We start from the raw sequence: 20,510 nt of genomic DNA, 5'->3' as shown, positions 1-20,510 counted from the left end.
ACTTTTATAAAGACTTGCTGTGCGCTTTTTTGTCTTTGTCCTTTTTAATTTACATTAAGTCCATTGTCCTATTGACACCAACGTAGCCAAAAGAGAACTGAAGGAGAAACCATTGTTTTAAGCTTGGGCTCAAACACTTAGAGGAGGGAACATGAAACTGTTACCTAGCTCATGTCAGTATACGTAACAGTATACAGTAAAACTACTACTTCTAGTACAGGCAATATAAAGAGATCATTACTGCGTATCTGAATTCCTTCAAAAGGAAATAACATTCTGATAATTGATCAGATCTTGAATCCATGATCTCATTCACATGTCCTGCCGTTTCTGGTCCATCCACTCTGGCTCCCAAGCACATGTGAAGCACTCAACCTTCAAATCAAAATATTAACAAATATTTACCTACTATATTTAAGTCCAGAAGAAATCCAGTCCAACAATTATTGAAAAACACTCCCATATTAGTTACTATGTGTCATTTTTAAACTGCCATATTGTGTCAAACATCAAGCAAGCAAGCAAACAGACTGAATGAATGAATGAATGAATGAATGAATGAATGAATGAACGTGCCAAAGAATAGGTGGCATGAAAGGTTGGTCACTGTGTAGGACGTGTTGGCTTTTATTAAAGGGTGCTGAGTCATATGCTGGCTGAAGTGGATCATTACCAATATGTGTGTTATGGAGAGCAAACTTTCCCAAAGATAACAGTAAAATGATATTTATGTGAACTTCGAAAGTAGAGAGATATAGTATTGGACCATTGCCAGTGAGGAATAGCAAGCAACTTCCTGTAGGCTTTGGTGCAATTTTTTAAGAGAGTATAATGTTTTAATGCTCAAGATAATTACTGCAGCAAATATGTCTTAATAAGTTAAACTAGTAACTGACAAATGTCTATGCTTAGACCATTCACCTTAAAAACCTTGCTCCAGACCTCCAGAAAGCTGTCAATTACTATTATCCTGTATTTCTCTTTTAGCCAGTAGGTAACAGTCAGAAGGTTTGTTTTCAATCAAAAATAACAGTGATGTAAGCATGATCAGACAAGAAACATTTAAATTGTTATAAAAATAAGATTTGAATCTCAAACCCCTCCATCCAATCTGCAACCCAAATAGCTTCCCTGAACAATTCCTAGGCACCTGGTCCAAATATAATCTAGTGCAGCACGTACAGGAGTAATGCCGTAGTGAAGACTGCTGGTCCTCTTTTTAAACAGTGCCCTCCTTACGACTTTTGTTGACCACTGAGGAATAATCTATTCTTTTCCTAGTAAAATAGGATTCAATTTATAAACGAATTCTGTCGCTTTATCTTACATCTGGACTCTCTTCAGGGTAGATTTTTCTGGCATCTGGAGTGAGAATTTTGGTCTCTGAACCACGTAATAGAGTCACTGGGGCTCATGTTGGCCCACGGCTGTATGGACAGAGAGAGCTCCTCCAATCACCTGTTTACTCCAAAGTTAGAGTTTGGAAGGTGAACCCACGTCGCTGCAGGATGTTTCTTGTACTCGCAACAAGGACATTGGAACTGAAAGGAACTGTAATTATGTGCCATTTAAAAAAACAAAAAAAAATCCAAGCTGAAGCGGATATGCATAGTAATGTAATACTTCTTTCGTATGTAAACATACGGTTTACATACTATTAGTTCGCGCTAAATGTCATGCAACGTGAAGCAGCATTGTTTTGATAAATTTGAGTAGAGATTGTTAATTTTATGTAGTTTATCTTCGTTTGATTCGGGAAATTACAACGAAATGGGCTGCTAACAATTCAGCACCGATAGGTGGCGATAGAAAGCCTTTCTTTAAATCTGTGCCGTCGTAATCCTTCAAATATAAGTAACAAAGGAAAATGGTTCTTGATCTGCGTTCTAATCCAGGCTGGTTTCTGCCATAATATACAAAAACTCTGCCCATATTGAATTTACCTTGACATTTTGAAGTCACTGGAAACTCTTGTCATGGGCAAATATATCAGCGAAATTATTTGGTTAGTAATATTGTCTGTAAATTAAAAAAAAACAGTAAAACGCTGCAACAAAAATCTTTGTTAACTTCCTGTCATACTAACAGTTCATCTTTATGGACTATTACTGTCATGCAAATACATATATGTGTTTGTGGCTTTTTTTCAGAATGTAATAAAAATAAAAATAAATACTATAATGGTACAAGGAGGCCTAAACATTTTTAAAACATAAAAATGTATGACTTTGCTGTTTGATAAATGGGCGGATGTATCATGTCAGACTCTTTTTCATCTTAATTAAGAAAAGAAAAAACTTATAGAATAATTAAAAAAGAAAGATTCTATGCTATTCTGTTCCAAACCCCTCATATTTCTGCTGTGTTAAGCCATATTTGCCCTCTGAAATATCACACTACCTTAGGCTGAAAGGCAAGGCAGAGAACTAAAGACATTCTGGAAATTCTTTCTTCATGGGCCCCCAGAAGGCTGCCCCCCCCTTGCTCATGCAAGATAAAGCTCTTGCTCCATAATAGCAGTGAGTCTGTATACTTCATTGTCTGGGCATATTTAATGTGCCCCACACAGACATTTTAGCATTTCTTGAGCAGGATGTGAAGTAGAAGTTATCTGAGCATTTGATATTTCAATACTCAAATGACCACCTGTCTGTAGCTGTTAGAAAAAAAAAACATCTAAGTTTTAGTACAAAGTGTCACTTCAAACTTAACAAGGTGAAGAAAAGTTCATTATATTATTAGGATTAGTTCTGTGAAACACTAATTCCTATGAATTCCTTTGAAGCAGGATAGTGTAACCTTTTACAAGCAAGATTATCATTCAATGGAAGAATACAAGGGATATTGATCCACTGTCACAATAAAATATAGAGTATTGCAACTCTTACACCATTTCATTTGTAAATGGGTTTAGTATTTTTCAGTTTTGTTCAAAGCACAATTGTGCCTAGAGACAGACTGTTTGTGTTTATGTGGATAAAAACAGTTTTCTACACTATCCAACACAAGAGTCCAGCATGCAGTAAATGCTGATGGAAATAAACATTTCTATCAAATTTCATAGGCAGAAAGTGATTATCTGAAATGGGCAAGGCAGTATTTTAAACATTCATGTTTGAAAGAGGTCAGACATTTTAGGTGAATAAAGACATGTTATCTAATACCTTTAATTTTCAATCTGTTGTATTGAGGCAAATAGAAAATACATTAGAATATACCTATTTTTCATTCCAACCCCGCACAGCTGGAAAAACCCTTGGACTGCCTAAACACTCTCTGCTGCTTTTAGGCAGGAAAATCAGTTTATATATAATATTGGAAATGCCAGATAGACAGACAGACAGACAGACAGATAGATAGATAGATAGATAGATAGATAGATAGATAGATAGATAGATAGATAGATAGATAGATAGATAGATAGATATAACGACATGATTAACTATTTGTATATATTAAGTGTATAGTTAAAAAAAATCGAATGCACACATTTACTAGTTTAAAACCGATGTGAAGAGTGGATCACACTAAATAGTGATGTATCTTAAATTTCTATTCACAAATTACATTAAAATCGTTCTTAATTAGACGGTACTGTATACAGAAAAGAAGCTTTACTGGCACCGCGACATCCTTTGTATATGTTCAGGCTACATCATCACGTTCACAATTGGAGTGCAGAGCAAAGGCTTATGGGAAATAGGCAGCCAAGGTTGGGTTGATGCTGAAGTCTCAATACAGCTGCAACGCATAGGAAAAGAGGATACAGTCAGTGCTGTAAATGGATACTGTAAGGACGTCATTGCCCAGTTCGTTTCGTATTTGTCTGTGAATAAACAAACTCGTCCTCTTATGAGCAAAGCGTTTTGAAATGAAGGATAAAGAAAAAGAGGGAAGTAGCGCACCATATGAAATAGTAAAGGATATGCGTAACCCTTAGCTTCGTCAGGACCGCGGAGGCTGATGGGTAAGTGTGCCAAGCAACAGAATTCCTTAAAAAAAAGCGCCATTCAGTTCAAGAACCCCAACATTAAAATTATCGTCAATATATACATTTTTTAAAATGTATTTTGACATCTTTGGTGTATTTAAACGTTCCCGCTTACGCCGTATCAACATGCAAACGGAGATCACGTTCAACGAACTAGACACAAACAGCACAGCTCGCCTGTATCATACCGCGATGGCTGACGGGAACGACAACCTATAATTCTCCATAAAATTCTCAACAAAAGCTTTGGCGACAACAGCAGTTTGTGATCTGAAAATGCAAGATGATATCGTGATGGATTAGTTTGACGAATATCTGAGAGTGAAGTCATATTTTTACACTAGGCAGGGATAAGAACGCTGCGAAGTGTATTCTGGGTATGGAAGAAATCCTTGGGAATAGAAAGAAATGTGCAGTTAACCTATATGGGTATTATAAAGGCGTAAATGTTAAGTAAACTTCATATCGATGTCTGTGCGAGTGAAGTTCATCGTTAAGGAATATACCTTCAATGCAAATTATGGTTTTGACTGCATCAAGACGGAATATCACGTCACGTGACTAGCCCAGCATTATGGGGTGGGCATTAGTTTCTGGTCTCTTACCGTGTGGATATGCAATACACCACGGCTTTCATAGTTATTTGTATTCTTCCTTGGCTTTTTAAGAGTTGGGAAAAGTTATTAAGCCTAAAATGAATTTGAAAGCTCTCTTTCTCCAACCAAATCATTACAATAGGTACTGATAAGATATGCTGATGGATGCAGGGCTGAACCTGGTGTTCAGGTCATGGCTGTGTTTAATTCTGCTGAATTGGCCTACCAGAGAATTTTTCCTAGTCAGAAGATGTCACGTAACTCTGATTGATGTTTCTGTCAGTCGCAGTGTACCGTAAACAGGTAGGTAGGACATATTTCCCCTCATTACCTGCAGAAATGTGTGTTTACTTGTAATGTGGTTAACAATGATATTTATGTCCATGTATGTAAATGAGTGGCTGTGTTTTTAAACAGGCAGTGTTAAACTTTGTTTCATATTGTCACTGTGTACTTATTAACTGGTAACACTGTTGAAGATTTTCTTATTGTCCAAAGTTCATATTAGGTGTGCTGATTAAAAACAATATTAAGCAGGGTGCCATCTGAGCAAGTATGATTCAAGTATGATTCAGTGCAGCCTAGGGACCAGTGCATTCTTCTTCTTCTTCTTTGTCTTCGTCTTCTTCTTCTTCTTATTATTATTATTGTTATTATTATCATTATTATTATTAATAATAATAATAATAATAATAATAATAATATTATTTCAAGTCGGCACCCTAATCTTTCTTTTCCCCCAAAACACACTTCCTGTAATAGACGGTGCGATATAAATGAATTGTGTCATTGCATAATAAAGTCGGATGAGAATGCTGCAGCTTTATTTCCATGGAAATCCTATAAATGTTTGTTCTAAATTGCAGGTTGAGGAGGACCAGCCACTACAGAGAGCTGGTGATTCTGCAGGTGGTTTGGGTAGAACTTCAGCAAACTAAGTGTCAGGTGAGTGAAAGACAGCGACATACATCCATCATAAATATAGAACTGTGTTTTGGTTTCATGGACTTCTAACACTATTAATTAATTAATTGATTAATTTTTTTTTTTTTTTTGCTGTCTGATACAGTGTTAAGAATAATACAAAAATCTGTAATTTATAAAGACTACTACAATCTGCCTTTTTCCTACTGAGCTGGGAAGCTATGCAATGGGAGGCCTGTTGTAGGAGGTTATGGAACAAGCTCCACAACTTGTTCCATGACATTCTGTTGAGCGGTACCATTAGTATGATTCACTGATTTACATGAGGCCAAACAGGAAATGAGATTCCTGTTTTTAGCCATACTCAAGATGGAAACCGCCGTAGCTGCCCTGTATTTTGTAGTGAGCTAACTTTAGCATGGTTCAGTGAAACCTGTTTGTCAGTAAGCAAACACATATTTGTTCAAAATGTAAATAGTTGCTTTAGTTGCCATCCTCAGTATTGCCGTAATGTTATGGGGGCCCCTTGATATGAAATTGTTTAGTGAAAGTCTTACATTTTTGGTGGGATACCAGAAGGTTTCATGTTTCAACTTGAACAGTTGCCTTACTGCTTTACAATTACATTTTTTGTCACAAAACTAAAAAAGTAATTTGTTCAAATACAACTAGAGGAACAAAAAACATGCTGTGGGTGGTGTGCTTCTTTCTCTTAGTAATCCAAGAGGGCATGCAGCAATAATTTATGAATTTCAATGGCACAGTGTACCTTTTGTAAAGTAATTATTTTGTCTTTTGGCAGTGTTAGTTATACATGGATAAGCGATTTAACTGTGTTAAATATGTGCTGCTTATTCACTTTAAATGAAACTGTGTTAATAGTACAAAATTTTAGCATCTTTTTAGCATTTTATCTAGCAAGATTTTTGTATTTGTGTAGATTTACATTGACATACATTATACCTACTGACTTTTAAACCTTTAATAAACACTACCAGTATTTCATTTATTTGCTGTTCTGAAGGCTGCTTTAATCTAGACCATAAAGATGTATGATCCTACTAAGACTAAAGTGTTTTTTCATTTTGATTTTAAATAATTGTGGCTGGATTTGCATCTTTTAAAATATTTATTCCTTACTTTTCTGAATTGAACTATCGATATTGCATCTTTGTGCGATATGTATAGGAATTGTTCTGGAAGAGTACATTCTTTTTATGTAGCACAATGCAGTTTTATATGGTGGTGTATCCTTGTAATTTGGTTACTTTTTATTCTTTTTCAGTTGTCATTGTTTGTCCTTCTGTCTGTTTTGTTTTGAATTGTTTTGTTTGCACTAGGTGGGTGCACTATGTAGGAGCTAGGAAAGGTGGCTCAATCCACGATTCTCACAAAAGGCCTAATTCCACATGTTAGGTTGCCCACTTTTTCTTTCTGCTGTTTCAAATTGCACGGTGAAAAGAAATTAATTTTACTGTCTGGTTCGAGTTTTTTTTTTCTATTAGAAAAAACTGGGGTGCATTTTTGTATGATTTTGAGAGACTGGGTCAGTAACAGGTTTGTTTTCTAACCCAACAAAGTAAAATGCTTTGTTACCATGGAATTACAGTGTGCTGGTTCGTTTTAATTATCAATGGTCGGGGGGGAGGGGCGGATGTTTGGTGGGGGTGGGGGTCCAGTGCATTTTAAATGAGAATGCTCTTTGGAAGACGGTTAACAGTATTATTTCTATGGAAGTATGGTCTAAACTACAGCAACCTAGCAAACAAGGAGAGGCATCTCCCTGTAAAATTTCCCTTCCCATTGCAGTGTTTGTTGCAGTGCTTAAAAATGACTGCTTGCCATTTTGTTTTTCTCTATATTTTCTTCAAGTTACAGTCTGACAACACAGCTGTATTAATTGTGTTCGACTGTTCTGTATAAGAACAGTTCTTTGGTGGTATATCTGTTATCTGTTTTATATGTATTATATGAGGGCATACGTTATTAAGGCCTGTTTAATTTTACATTTAGATGTCCATTGTTCTCTCTTCAATTTTCTCTAATAATATTCTCCATAGACAAAATAGTAACTTAATGTTGACAGTGAGTTTAAGCAATAATGTGAAGATATTAAACATGTATTGTGTGAAAGCACTCTGATCTCTCTGCAAGCAAGCAGGGAGAGTGGGCACTGTGTGTCAGTGGCTGTGCTGCAGCAGAGACTTTATGTGGGGTGACCGGAACCGGCTGAAACTGGTTTGAGGCAGACTGAAGCTCATGAACAATGCAGTCACTGTGCTACAGTAAAATAGCTTTCTGCTTCATGGCAGCCAAAATAGCTGAGGAGCTTGCAGAACAGTACCATCCCAAACAGTATGGTTGCACACTCTGATTCAGTGTTCGGGGTATGCAGACTGCAGCAATCAGAATACATTCTGTTTGACTGATGGATGAGAGAACTGCTCGGGAGTCGGCCTGTAATGGTGGTTATCTGTCGTCTGTTGGTGCTATGGATGACAGAGGATTACGCCATCTCTCTGGATGTAACGTGACCCATTTTTGGGCCCGGTCTGGTTGGGAAGTGGAATGCTTTTTTTGAGGGTGGGGGTGCTAATTACAGGAAGAAAGATGGTTTTGCTAGAGTCCCAGGAACGCTGAGGGTGAGAAGTGGCCGACTTGCATGTTTCCACCGCAGTGCTTGTATGTTCACTTGTGTTCAATCTGAAGCAATGAAGAAGCACGCTGGTTAAAGGGGAAAATAGGGAGGGGGGGGAGGGGGGCACAAAAAAGTGTGTCAGTGTGTACCAGTGCATTACACATTCATCTCTTACCATCAGCAACCATCTTTGTGTCGTGTTGGCCATGTCTTGTACTAGGCCCTTTCTCACTACAGCAGTGTTTAACCATGTGATATCCATCTGTGTCTTGCTTTTCACAAAACATCACTGTATAACTATAACGTAAATAGCTTCATGGATGTTTATTGAATGCATGAGAACATAGTTCTGACAAAGCTGCACACCCTTTACCCATCATCAGACTGGGTCATCGGCTGAATGCTGGCTGTTAAACACCAGCGTTTTGGCTGCCTTTGTTGAATGGCTTTTGTCCTTTTGTGTGTGTGTGTGTGTGCGTGCCATAGTGGCAACAAGCACAAATCCATTTGAATTTAATAACATCCTGTATCTTTTGTTCTTTCATTTTCACAATAAAAACACTAAAATAAAGGCTTGGAATTGCCCTTCTGAACAAACAGAGTTATAGCGACGGTCTGCATTTTTTCCTGATTTTTTTAACTGAAACCATTAAAGTCCTCAGTTTTTTTCTGCTGTAAAAACCCTTTGCCACATTTGTTAAACATCCATCTATTTGATTTTTCATCTATTTAAGTTTTTGTCATATAGCATGTTTCTGTTTATTTTTCATACTCGGTTGTGTTTTTTTTAATCCAGTGACCTTATTGACCGTATTTCGTTATTGGTATATAGTCTTCTTAGCCTAAGCTTTTTTTCTTTATTTTACAGATTTTTACAGATTTTGCTGCCTTTGTGGTTTCATTTACCTGTATTATATTTTGCTGATCTTATCCACTTAAAACATGACAAGTCTGACGTTTTCATCTTCTGAAGCTAAGCAGGCCTTTTCAGGGCTTTTTCCCTTACATTTGGCTGCTATGTCATTCAGCCTTTAAGATTCTAAATACTGTGCTGGATACATATAGAAAAGCATGTAGGATATATCATCTTGTATAATACAATTTTGTATTTCGATGACTGATTGTGTAGCACAAATGGTTTGTTTTTCCTCACGTCATGTGTTTCTTGTAAGAGTAAACGAATTAAATTAGATTTTAAAATCTTTATCTTTTTCATCTTATAGTTTTTTTTTTTTTTTTAGGTTTTACCACTGACTTTTCAAATGTCCCATGTATATTGTAGTATGGGAGAATCTTTAACAATCTTTTTATGACTATAATTCAGTAAAAAAAATATTGCAGGGTGAATTGTCATAAAACAATGATATTGGGAACCATATTCCCAGTAAGGGTGACTGGGATACCTGAATGGGATGCTGTAGGCCGTTGATTATGTGCCGTTCCCATGTCAGCTTGGTACAAATTTTCTTATATATGTTATATGTAATACGTTGCTCGTGCACAATCAGAGCTAAGGGTTTGTCTTTTTTAATTACTTAAACTGTTTGTGACCTATTTATGGTTAATTTCCTCTCACTGTAACAAGTACTTAAAATTGGGGGGAAAATATGTGATATGCACAAAGCTAAGTTCCTTCATTAACTGGCAACAGCGTTGCACTGTTGGACCCCTTTAGCAGTGCTTGGTCTAAGGTGTTTCACCTGATGGGGGTTGATTAACTGGCACTCAGCAATGCAGGAGTGTGTGTTTGTAAAAGGTTATTTTCCCTGTAGCTCTTTTTAAATAAAAAAAACTGGCAGTGAGTAATAAACTTCATATTATTATTTTGCATTTAAAAGAAATTATCGAGATTTTTATACGTGCTTGTGCTATATATCACTTTTATCGTATAGCTCCCTTTAAGCTTGTTTGTTCTTGCTTGTTTGTTTTTAACATTTCTATGCAGATATAACTGGAATAAATATTAGTGTACATACGAGTATGTAGTAAACAATCTTGCAGTGGCTAATGGACTGACTAATCAGTGACATTTTAGATTGAAGTTAAGTATTTATGTGAGTTGAATAGAGTACATTTGGCATATTTGAAAAATTAGAGCTTTACTATTCACTACAGTTCACTTAATACAAAGCTGGAGTAACAAAAGTGTGAGATTTAGCGGCTATCTCGTAATACTATAAAGGTTTAATAATTTTTCGTAAATTGAAATAGATTATTTGAATGGAATTGCACACCAGCAATATTTTTGCTCTCTCTCAGCTTCCTACCGGAGCAAAAATCTGGACTTTCTGGGAGGGAGCAAAAACGTGGACCGTTGTGGGTCCCAGAGGATCGGGTTAGGAAGCACTGCCCTATCCATGTTAAAAACGTGGTGTCCTTCGGTGCTTACTTAAACTTTCATTTGTATGATTGTAATAATTATCATATGCGTTTTGGGTATGATAAGAGGCACAAGTGAAAATAAAAATATATATTCTCTTTTCATGTCTTACATAGGTTTGTTCAATAGAATTTTAAGATCATGGGTGATATGAAGACCCCTGACTTTGATGACCTGCTTGCTGCCTTCGACATCCCTGACATGGTCGATCCCAAGGCGGCCATAGAGTCAGGCCATGATGACCATGATGGGCAGCTCAAGCAAAGTGTTCACTCTGAGGAGGAATCACAGGTCCCTTCAACACCTGACGTGGGTGTCAGTGTCATTGTGAAGAACATCCGTAACATTGAAGCCAGTGAGCATGCACATACAGAAAAGGAGATTCACCCCTCTCTGGGAAATGGACTTCAAAATGGATTCTTGGCCATGCCCTCTAATGATCGATATGGAAAAGACATCGGAAAGTCTCTGAGTGATGAAGGACATGGACTGGCAATGAATAGCTCCTCTTTCAACCAGTTCAGTCCAATTTCCAGTGCAGAAGAATTTGATGATGATGATAAAATTGAAGTGGACGATCCATTGGACAAGAAAGACAATCTGCCCGGTTTTCGAGCGAATCCCCTAACTGGATCAGCTGAAAAGAAAGAAGATGAATCCCCAGATGTCATTTCGGGGGACTTATTAAGCAGGTCTGGGACAAATGGAGATTTTGATAAAACCAGTATAGAAACCAACAATAGCTTGAACTTGTATGATATTCAGAAACCAAGGAAAATAGAAGATTCCAAAGAGAGAGCATCAAATTCTCTAGATCAAAAAGAAAGTGGGGATGGTGCAAGTCTTAGTATGTCCAGTGTGTCTCAGGCGAAGTCGAAATCATCATCTAAGCTCTCCTCCTGTATTGCTGCTATTGCTGCTCTGAGCGCAAAGAAAGCTACAACCGATCCTGTAATTCCTGACCTGCACACATTCCCTCGTGATTCACCCATGGAGCCGAAAGAGAGCCCCAGAGTCAGTGAAAAGCCTGTCGATCCCGAGCCGGCACTGGAGCTGGTGAAGAAGATATTCTCCAAACAGCCAGAGAGTCCCTGCAGTGTCACCAGTGAAAGCAGCAGCAAAGGGTCTCCCTCTTCCCCTGCAGGCTCTATTCCAGTTATCCCCAAAGTCAGAATTAAAACTATAAAGACTTCTTCAGGTCAGATCAAGCGTACGGTCACCAGAGTCCTCCCCGAGTTTGATCCTGAAGGTCTTAAAAAAGGGACAGACCATGCCTCGATTGTGGTTTCCTCCCTGTTATCTTCCCCAACATCCACATCCGTGTTTTCACCCCCTTCCCGGACATCACTGCCCACCCCGGTGGTCGCCACTTCTGCTAGTGCGCCAATAGAAGTCACTAAGCAGATGACCATTAAGCCAGTAGCTACTGCTTTTTTGCCTGTTTCTGCGGTTAAGACTGCGGGCTCCCAGGTGATCAACCTCAAGCTGGCTAACAACACCACAGTAAAAGCCACGGTCATCCCTGCTGCTTCAGTGCAGAGTGCTAGCAGTGCTATTCTCAAGGCTGCGAACGCCATCCAGCAGCAGACCGTAATGGTGCCTGCCTCTAGCCTTGCCAATGCCAAACTTGTACCAAAGACTGTCCACCTCACAAACCTCAACCTTCTTCCTCAGTCATCAACAAACACTTCGGAGCTCCACCAGGTGCTATCCAAGCCACAACAGCCCATTAAGCAGGCTTTGATTGCTGCTCAGCCGCCTAAAAAAGTGTCTCGAGTCCAGGTACTTGCCAGCTCACAGAGCTCTGTTGTCGAAGCCTTCAATAAGGTCCTAAGCAGCATCAATCCAGTTCCAGTCTATGTGCCGAATCTAAGCCCCCCATCTGCTGCCTGCATCTCCATCCCATCACGTGGATACAAATGCCTGGAGTGCGGCGACTCCTTCGCTCTCGAGAAGAGCCTCACTCAACACTATGACCGCAGGAGTGTCCGCATAGAAGTGACTTGCAATCATTGTACCAAGAACCTAGTCTTCTATAACAAGTGCAGCCTCCTATCTCACGCCCGGGGACACAAAGACAAAGGGGTTGTCATGCAGTGCTCGCACCTAATCCTGAAACCCATCCCTGCAGACCAGATGATCGCCTCACCCTTACATTCCTCTGTCTTGGCTACCACCACTGTCCACAATTCCATGGTGAATTCAGTGGGAAAGACAACGCCTAGCCTCCTCAGTACGGTGGTCTCTGCCCCTTCCACGGCCCCAGTTGTGGCTGCTATGCCCCTTGAAGAAGACTCGTCGAGGCTGTGTAGGCACAGCTTGAAATGCTTTGAATGCAGTGAAATGTTTCAGGATGAAGCTTCTCTTGCAATGCACTACCAGCAGGCCGTGGAGTCAAGCGGACAGGTGTGTGCATGTGTGCAGAAGGTGTAGGTGTGCTTCCCCCTCAGATCAGTCATCATGTAGTCAAATTAAAGACGAGTGTTGCTATTTCAATCGTTTAACAATAGCCGTTTGTTTTTCCATACGTGCTGTGTTCTGTAGGGTGATTTGTAATTATATTGCCTCATCTGTTTCCGTCAACATATTTGAAGTTTTATATAAGCAATGTTTTTATTTTCAGGAATTATTTTCAATACCAGCAGCAAGATATAGTGCCGTTTTTTAAAAAAATCTTCTAGATATAGAAACGGCAATTGAACTATTTTTGAATTCTCTGACGTCATTCAAAATATAACATTCCAAGTTTGTTTGGCCAATGTGCCAAGTCTTGCTGTTAAATGTTTTCCTCCTTAACAATTTACAGAAAACGTGCAACATTTGCCAAATGCTGCTCCCAAACCAGTGCAGCTTTGTGTCACACCAGCGGATCCACCAGCACAAGTCCCCTTACATCTGTCCAGAGTGCGGCGCAGTCTGCCGTTCGGTCCACTTCCAAACACATGTCACCAAGAACTGCCTGCATTACACCCGGAGGGTGGGCTACCGGTGAGTGATTGCCCCTCTGTCTCAGTCCCTGACTGAATGAGCAGCTCATGTGCTTGACTGTATTGCCCTTTGTGTCACTTACAGATCCTAGTAAAGTGCAGTGACTGAATCCATATGTGAATTCATGCTGAAAATGCAGCTTTGCAGCTACTTGCCTTTGGAAATGTCTTATATTTTGAGTGGTATGCTCACTGGGGAGTTAGGACTCGCGTGGTCTTTCCTGTGATTGCAAGGAAGTTGGTTTAAATCCAGTAGCAAGACCCCCAACTCCAGTTGTCAGGGACTGGGGGGCCTTGCCTCCTCAAGTATCTACTAAATAAGTAAAAATGTCATTTAAATATTTTATGCTTTACGAACACTGCCGCCTGCCATAGAAACGCATTAAGTGACCATACAGAAATGACTCATCTGTCACTATACCAGTGCCTTTGTTGAATGTAGCTTGTTGCTTGATTCATGCTAATAAATGAATGGATATTGGAAAAGAAATGTGGTGCATGAGTAATAAGGTCTTATTATTTTTGCTCCGCAGCTGTGTACATTGTAGCGTCATCTATGCTGACGTAGCTGCCCTCAAGTCTCACATCCAGGGCACTCACTGTGAGATCTTCTATAAATGCCCCATCTGCCCCATGGCTTTTAAATCTGCCCCAGGGACACACTCCCACGCTTACACTCAGCATCCTGGTGTCAAGATAGGAGAACCCAAGTAAGTCCAGTCATTATGTGACCACTTATTAGTCTATTGTCAGTATTTTTAATGAAGCGACGCACCTTTTTCTAATCTTTTTACACTCTTTCCTGTTATGGAGGAATACCATGCTTTATGTTCCAAGTGGTTACAACACATTTTGAAAGTTCACAGTTACCCGATAATAAAGGAAAACTTGCATGACATTTTACAGGCTTACGTACCATTATGCATGGTAGCTTTAAAAGAAAGTAGCTTTCCTGTCCTTGACCTTTTACTCGTCTTGGATATCAACACGTACTAATGAGTTCCTGACCCTGTAGCAGGTGTTGTGTTCACTGTATGTTATACTTCCATCACGTGAAGGAAAAACTGTGATCACCACTGTTTGTGCACAGCACGGCACGTGGTGCGGTCATGGTGTGGATTTCTGGTTTTTGTGGCCAAGGTCATGGAAATATTGTTTTGTTAAATGCTTATGTGTGTTGTGTAGTATCATTTATCCAGACATTGCCTTATTTAGATTTCTGTAACTTTATTATTGTAACTTCTAGGGGAAATTAAAATATTTGTGTTGAAACCTCACCAGTGCTAGTGTCAAATCAGTGTTCTTTTTTGTCTATGGTGAAATAGTGAAAACACGGTAGATCAAGAGAAGATTTTTCTTACTTTTAAGTTGAAAAATGTAAGTCGAAATGTTACTCAGTCAGGTTGACTTTATGTGTTGTTCTTGTCATCATACAGGCTGATTTACAAGTGCTCTATGTGTGACACTGTGTTTACCCAACAAACTCTGCTCTACTCCCACTTTGACCAACACATTGCCAATCAGAAAGTATCTGTCTTCAAGTGTCCAGACTGTTCCATGCACTACGCTCAAAAGCAGCTCATGTTGGACCACATCAAGGTACTGGTTTAAACCTTTTCCAGGGCTGCAATGCCTGTAAAACGCTTTTGTATTATATTACACGTAGTATCTACCACATAATGTATCTTTGTCAGTGTCTGTGTAGGGGCTCTGGTGGAATAAGCATTCCAACAGACTTGGCAGTAGTTCTGCGTGGCAGCAGACCACCTCAAATATATTGTATTCCTTCGCTACCCCAGTTTCTTTCCAAAAATCTTGTGTGATACAAAGTTTAATAGTTCAGGAAAAACATTACATGATTACATTTGTCCACATCTTTAGATCAGCTGGTAGCCAGAGAATGACGGTTCCTTTTGTCCTGTGTCTCATGTAACTGTTTGCTTATACTGACATATGTTTTACTCATAATAGGCATAAGCATCTAAGGCATCTTTAGTGGCTATCATACATAATGACTATTTTAAAATTTACTAATGCCTCTCTGATCTTAAAATCTGCTTATAATTTCCACCATGTTTCAAGGCTTATTTGAATGTTTTTTTTTTCTTCTTTCTCCCACCAGTCTATGCACGGTACTCTTAAGACCATTGAAGGTCCCCCTAATTTGGGAATAAACTTGCCTCTCACTACTAAGCCCACTAATCCTATGGCCCAAAGCCCCAACAAGGAGGTCAACACATTAAACGGGATGGAGAAGAGTGAAAAGAAGCCCCAGCCCCCCCTGAAACGAAGCAGCACATCAGCCCTCCCCAAGAAGCCCACTAACCCTGGCTGGATGTGCCGTGAGTGTGACAGACTGTTTACCCAGAAGGAAGTCTACATCTCCCACATGAAGAGGGAGCACGGCAAGGTCAGTGCACTTTATTCACAGTCACTAACTTTGATTCCAGGGCATGGAAAACTGGTCTTTACATCACAAAATTGTTGAAGTTTAGAAAGTTTACGGTGATCATCTAGACCAGACTAGCTGATCACTTTTACCGTGAATTCGGTTTGTGACTTACTGACCAAGGAATAATGTGCGTGCTGAGGCTATACCCCCTGATCTACATGTCATGTGAAATAAATATCATGCACTTTTTATAGTAGGTTTTTTTTTTTTTTTGGAAAATTGAGCAGTTATTATGCAGTGGGAGCTCAGAGTGTTAAATACTTTGTTCTTGAAAGCAGCAAATGAAGAAACACCCCTGTCGGCAGTGTGACAAGTCCTTCAGCTCCTCCCACAGCCTCTGCAGGCATAACAGAATTAAGCACAAGGGTCTCCGTAAGGTCTATTCCTGCCCGTAAGTACTGCACACAGGCCCTGTACAAGCACTAAGCACCACTTCTTTTCCTTTGCATGTCTGATGTTCAAAGACTACAGCATTTGGCAGGATGTCTTACTAGTCAAGCTCTGTATGGGAGTTCCATATAAAGACATGTTTTCTTTCTCGTGATTGTTTGTGTAGACACTGTCCTGAGCCCAATCGCAGTTTCAGTAAGCGACTGATGTTGGAGAAGCACATTCAGCTCATGCACGGCATCAAAGAGGGGAAAACGACAACCGACTCCACAAACATTGACGACCCTTCAGAGAAGGAATTTGCCCAGGTATAAAAAAATAATTCGGCTTCGTGCCTGTATCTGCACAGAGGAGAGAGAGATAGAGAAGCGCAATGTGAATCTGAAAACAAAATCTCAGGAGTCAGACAGATCTAGGTCAGTGATACTCTTGAAGCACTTATAACTATGTTTCTTTCCAGGCCTCCAGCCCCAAGCGCAAACAGGAGGAGAATTCCATGGGCTTCCGTTCCCGAGGAGCGTCTGCGCAGCCGCTGAAGAAACTCAAGATTAACGTGTTTAAGGTGCACAAATGTGCAGTGTGTAGCTTCACCACTGAGGACATTGTGCAGTTCCACGAACACATTCCTCAGCATAAGTCAGACGGCTCTTCTTACCAGTGTCGGGAGTGCGGCTTGTGCTACACGTCCCACAATTCCCTGTCCCGGCACCTGTTCATCGTGCACAAGCTGAAGGAGCTACAGGGGCTGTCCCGGCAGAACGGCGCTGGCGACCAGGGTCAGCAGGAGAACCAGCTGAGTCCCGAGGACGCCGGTAATGACGGAGCGTCGGAAACAAAGTGCAAAGTGTGTGGCAAGACTTTTGAGACAGAAGGAGCCTTGAATACCCACATGAGGACACATGGTATGGCCTTCATAAAGTCTAAAAGACTGAATACAGCAGACAAGTGAAAAGGCATTCCAAGAAAACTCTGGAAATATCACCCTCTCTATGGATTCGAGTTTTCTTACGTTTTTGCCACTTGCAGTGCTATAACTGCAACAGTATAATTAGACTATTCTGAGACATTAGTCCCTTTCTCCACTCACCTCTATATTTATACATACATACATACATGTGTGTTTGTGTGTGTATTTAGAAGTGTATATCATATATGCATACGGACGCGCACACATACACACACACACACACACACATATATATATACGTACTCCTTAAGTGTTTAAAAATGTAATATATTTAAAAGCTATGTATATTTAAATTTAAGAGGATACATTTTGTACAAGAAACATATTTATATGTGTGTTTTTTTAATCAGCATTTATTTTAAAAGTACTTTCAGTCTCATTCACACCTTCATATTATAGGTAACATCTAAAACATGGTAAAAGATGATTATCTGGACTGACGTATCCCAAGAATTAGTTTTATTTAGTGTCCTTATGGCTGAATATTTAGTTGTGTTAATCTTTTTGTTTTCTTAGAATCGTTCCCATTTTTTCATTGGTCGGCCATGAAAACAGGCTCCCTTGGTCCAGTATCGGTTATTTGATTCTGGGTGGTGTATGGTGCTGTTTAGAATATGAGATTACCCCCCCAAATATTTCTCTGGTTACTGACCAACATAAAACCCTTTTAAGGTACTCGTTGGATGCCCAGCTCACCGAGAAAATACACAACAGTGAATTTTAATCATATGTTAGAGTGGGATTTGAAGGACCAATCGCAATTTATCGAAAAAATATATTGGTGCAAAGGCCAAGGTTTTACATGAGTGCAGTGGGTTTCCTTTGTAGTAAGTGAAATTTGCTGTAACTTGTATATACAATTGGGAGTTGAGGTTTGTTAAAAATTTTAATTCGGTACAAAGGAGATTTTGTTGAGATAAACAAATGAATTTACATGAACAGTAGGGCCAACTTATTTGGACAATGTTAATCTTCTACAACCCTAATGGTGCTGCTGCTCGTAAACTAAGGCTATTGGGGCTGAAAATGTTAAAACACAGAATAAATGCACTTAATACCACAGAATGGAATATTTAAGGATGGTGAATGTCTGACTTTTGCGAGAGAGAGAGAGAAAAAAAAAGTAAATCTGTCAACACTTGATATTGGGTTAACGTGAATACATCTGTGGAAGGCAAAGGTATGAGTTTTACGAACTTATGTTTGATGTGACTTTCAGCCGTAATATTCATGTGACCCCCCCCCTTTGTATCACTTCATACTTTGGATTTAGATGAAACTTGAAGTTTTTAAAGTATTGTCTACTTTTGTATAACAACAGTTTCAGTATGGTTACTTCAGTTCTGGGTTGGAATGATAGGTTGTTCTTCTGCACCTTCGATCATAATTTGGTACTTTGTTTATATTGCAAAATATGGTTAAATATCGCTGTTACAAAATACACAGAATGATATAACCCACTGAATTCACTATTCCCTGCTTGACAGCGTTTTGTAAGCGCTTCTATGTTTCTGGTAAAATGCTTTGTCAGCAAGATCCAGCCTTGCTTTCTCTTCCAGGTAGGTGCTGTTTCGCAGCTGTAAGTGTTGTCGTTGCTGCTAAGTCTCTAAGGAATGTTCAGACATGTACTTTTGGAGTAGAAAAAGGCATTTTACTTTGCATTTCTGCAGAGGATAATCAGCCATCCGTTGGAGGTATTTTCTTCCATGCTTCAAAATTCTGTTTCATTATGAATTACAACAACATCCGGTTACTAAGAACATAAGTTTGAATGGAAGCGCTCCACAAGTTGATTTTTTAGGAATCATGTCTGTTGCAGTGTACTTGTAATAAGCCATATGTGCTTTTTGTGTGAGGGACTTTACGTTTGAGATGTATCATACTGTGTCTTTTGTCTCCGTTTTTCTTCTCAGGCAGCTCTTTACGATCATAACTAGATTAGTTATGATGGAAATGTATTTTTTTTCCTTTGCACATATCTCAAGTTATATAGGCTTTCACCTTTTTGTTAGTACGAATAATTGTTTTTCTAAAATGTAGTAAATGTAAATACACCACAACTCCCTTCATTTCTCATAGCGTAATAAAATTAAAAAGTTTAAAAATGAGCACGGGCATAGTATGGTTTGCCAAACTCTGTCTTCTCATTTTATTTAGTGAATGTTCAAATGCAGTGCTGGGGCAGTGAGTTTACACCCAATCAGATTTCAGACCTTTAATGGAGACAAGCTAAGAGAGACAGCCTGACTGAGAATGGGGGAACATGCTGACCTGTAAGGGGTATGTTACTCTCCTTATTCAACTACAAAGTAACTCTCAGAAATCTAAAACATGTCCCAGTGAAGGCTTTCGTGTCCTACTCCTGTTGGGCAGGATTAACATTTTATTATTATTATTATTTTTTTTTTTAAAAAAAAGCAATGATATCAATCACTTCAAAAGTTTTCTGGTGCCAAGATAGGACACTAATGGTCTGTAACCCTCCACTCTCTTGTTCTCTTGCTTCCTGCCAATCAATGTTCTCAGAGGAATTTTGCAAACCATATCTTTCCTTTTACTCTTTGTGGACTCTGTGAATTGTTAATAGTGGCAAGGGAGACTGACCCAGCTGTCAGATATATTTGGGGGGGGAAACGGACTTGCCTTTTCAAGAATGTTTATATAAATGTGAAACTGGAGACAGTTACATGTTCTTAGCTGGCAGTTAGCTGTAGCCAATCAGTGTCTTTAAATTTTGAAGTGTTTTACAATTAAAACGTGTTAAAGTAGAAAAAAAAACTTTATATTTGTGCTTTTTGTTTTTTATGTCGTATTTCTTTGGAGATGCAATGATTTTGTTAGTCTGGTTTCTTTTTTTTTGTTTTTTTTTTACTTTCCAAGAACACATTTTGCATAGAAATGTAACTGCATGACAGAAACCATTAAGGGTTGCTACCTGTTTCTTAGTATGTGTCTTACTGCTGTTAGTTGTAGATGTCAAATGTTCCTGTACAGATGGTTATTGATGTCAAATAAATGAATAAACCTGTCCAGTTCGCTCTTCCTCATGTCGTGATTATCTGTGCAAAACCGTGTGGAAGATTCAGAATAGGCTTGTAAAGACTTTTTTAAAAAAAAAGTGACTAGCAGCTGATTTACCTCCCCATCTGCTCTGACGAATTCTTATTGTGATGCTTCAATCTGCA

General features: G+C 39.1%; 1 protein-coding gene across 5 annotated transcripts; it reads left to right on the top strand.

The window, feature by feature from the left end:
* Nucleotides 1-3,516: 3,516 nt before the first annotated feature.
* znf532 (zinc finger protein 532) lies at nt 3,517-20,367 on the top strand. 5 transcript variants are annotated; one of them, XM_049019589.1, is made up of 11 exons: nt 3,990-4,368; nt 4,871-4,890; nt 5,454-5,532; nt 10,646-12,935; nt 13,336-13,517; nt 14,050-14,226; nt 14,953-15,115; nt 15,639-15,926; nt 16,247-16,359; nt 16,525-16,666; nt 16,819-20,367. In XM_049019589.1, exons 4-11 carry the CDS (start codon nt 10,671-10,673, stop codon nt 17,305-17,307), a joined length of 3,819 nt encoding a protein of 1,272 aa, XP_048875546.1. In that variant the 5' UTR covers nt 3,990-4,368; nt 4,871-4,890; nt 5,454-5,532; nt 10,646-10,670; the 3' UTR covers nt 17,308-20,367. The 5 variants fall into 5 exon arrangements, with proteins under 5 accessions (XP_048875544.1, XP_048875546.1, XP_048875545.1 ...); XM_049019588.1 differs by having other exon boundaries at nt 3,990-4,570; nt 4,730-4,890; XM_049019587.1 differs by lacking the exons at nt 3,990-4,368; nt 4,871-4,890 and adding an exon at nt 3,517-3,967.
* Nucleotides 20,368-20,510: the final 143 nt, after the last annotated feature.

The sequence above is a fragment of the Brienomyrus brachyistius genome, chromosome 7 (assembly GCF_023856365.1).
Source record: "Brienomyrus brachyistius isolate T26 chromosome 7, BBRACH_0.4, whole genome shotgun sequence".
Classification (NCBI taxonomy): Eukaryota; Metazoa; Chordata; class Actinopteri; order Osteoglossiformes; family Mormyridae; genus Brienomyrus; species Brienomyrus brachyistius.
This window is presented reverse-complemented; position numbering and strand designations above follow the sequence as displayed.

Bases quoted from the DNA above. Each gene is read 5' to 3' on its own strand.
- znf532 (XM_049019587.1), top strand. From the start codon at position 10,671: ATGGGTGATATGAAGACCCCTGACTTTGATGACCTGCTTGCTGCCTTC. The intron at 15,116-15,638 runs GTACTGGTTTAA...TTCTCCCACCAG, and splicing joins TCATGTTGGACCACATCAAG to TCTATGCACGGTACTCTTAA. The intron at 15,927-16,246 runs GTCAGTGCACTT...TCTTGAAAGCAG, and splicing joins TGAAGAGGGAGCACGGCAAG to CAAATGAAGAAACACCCCTG.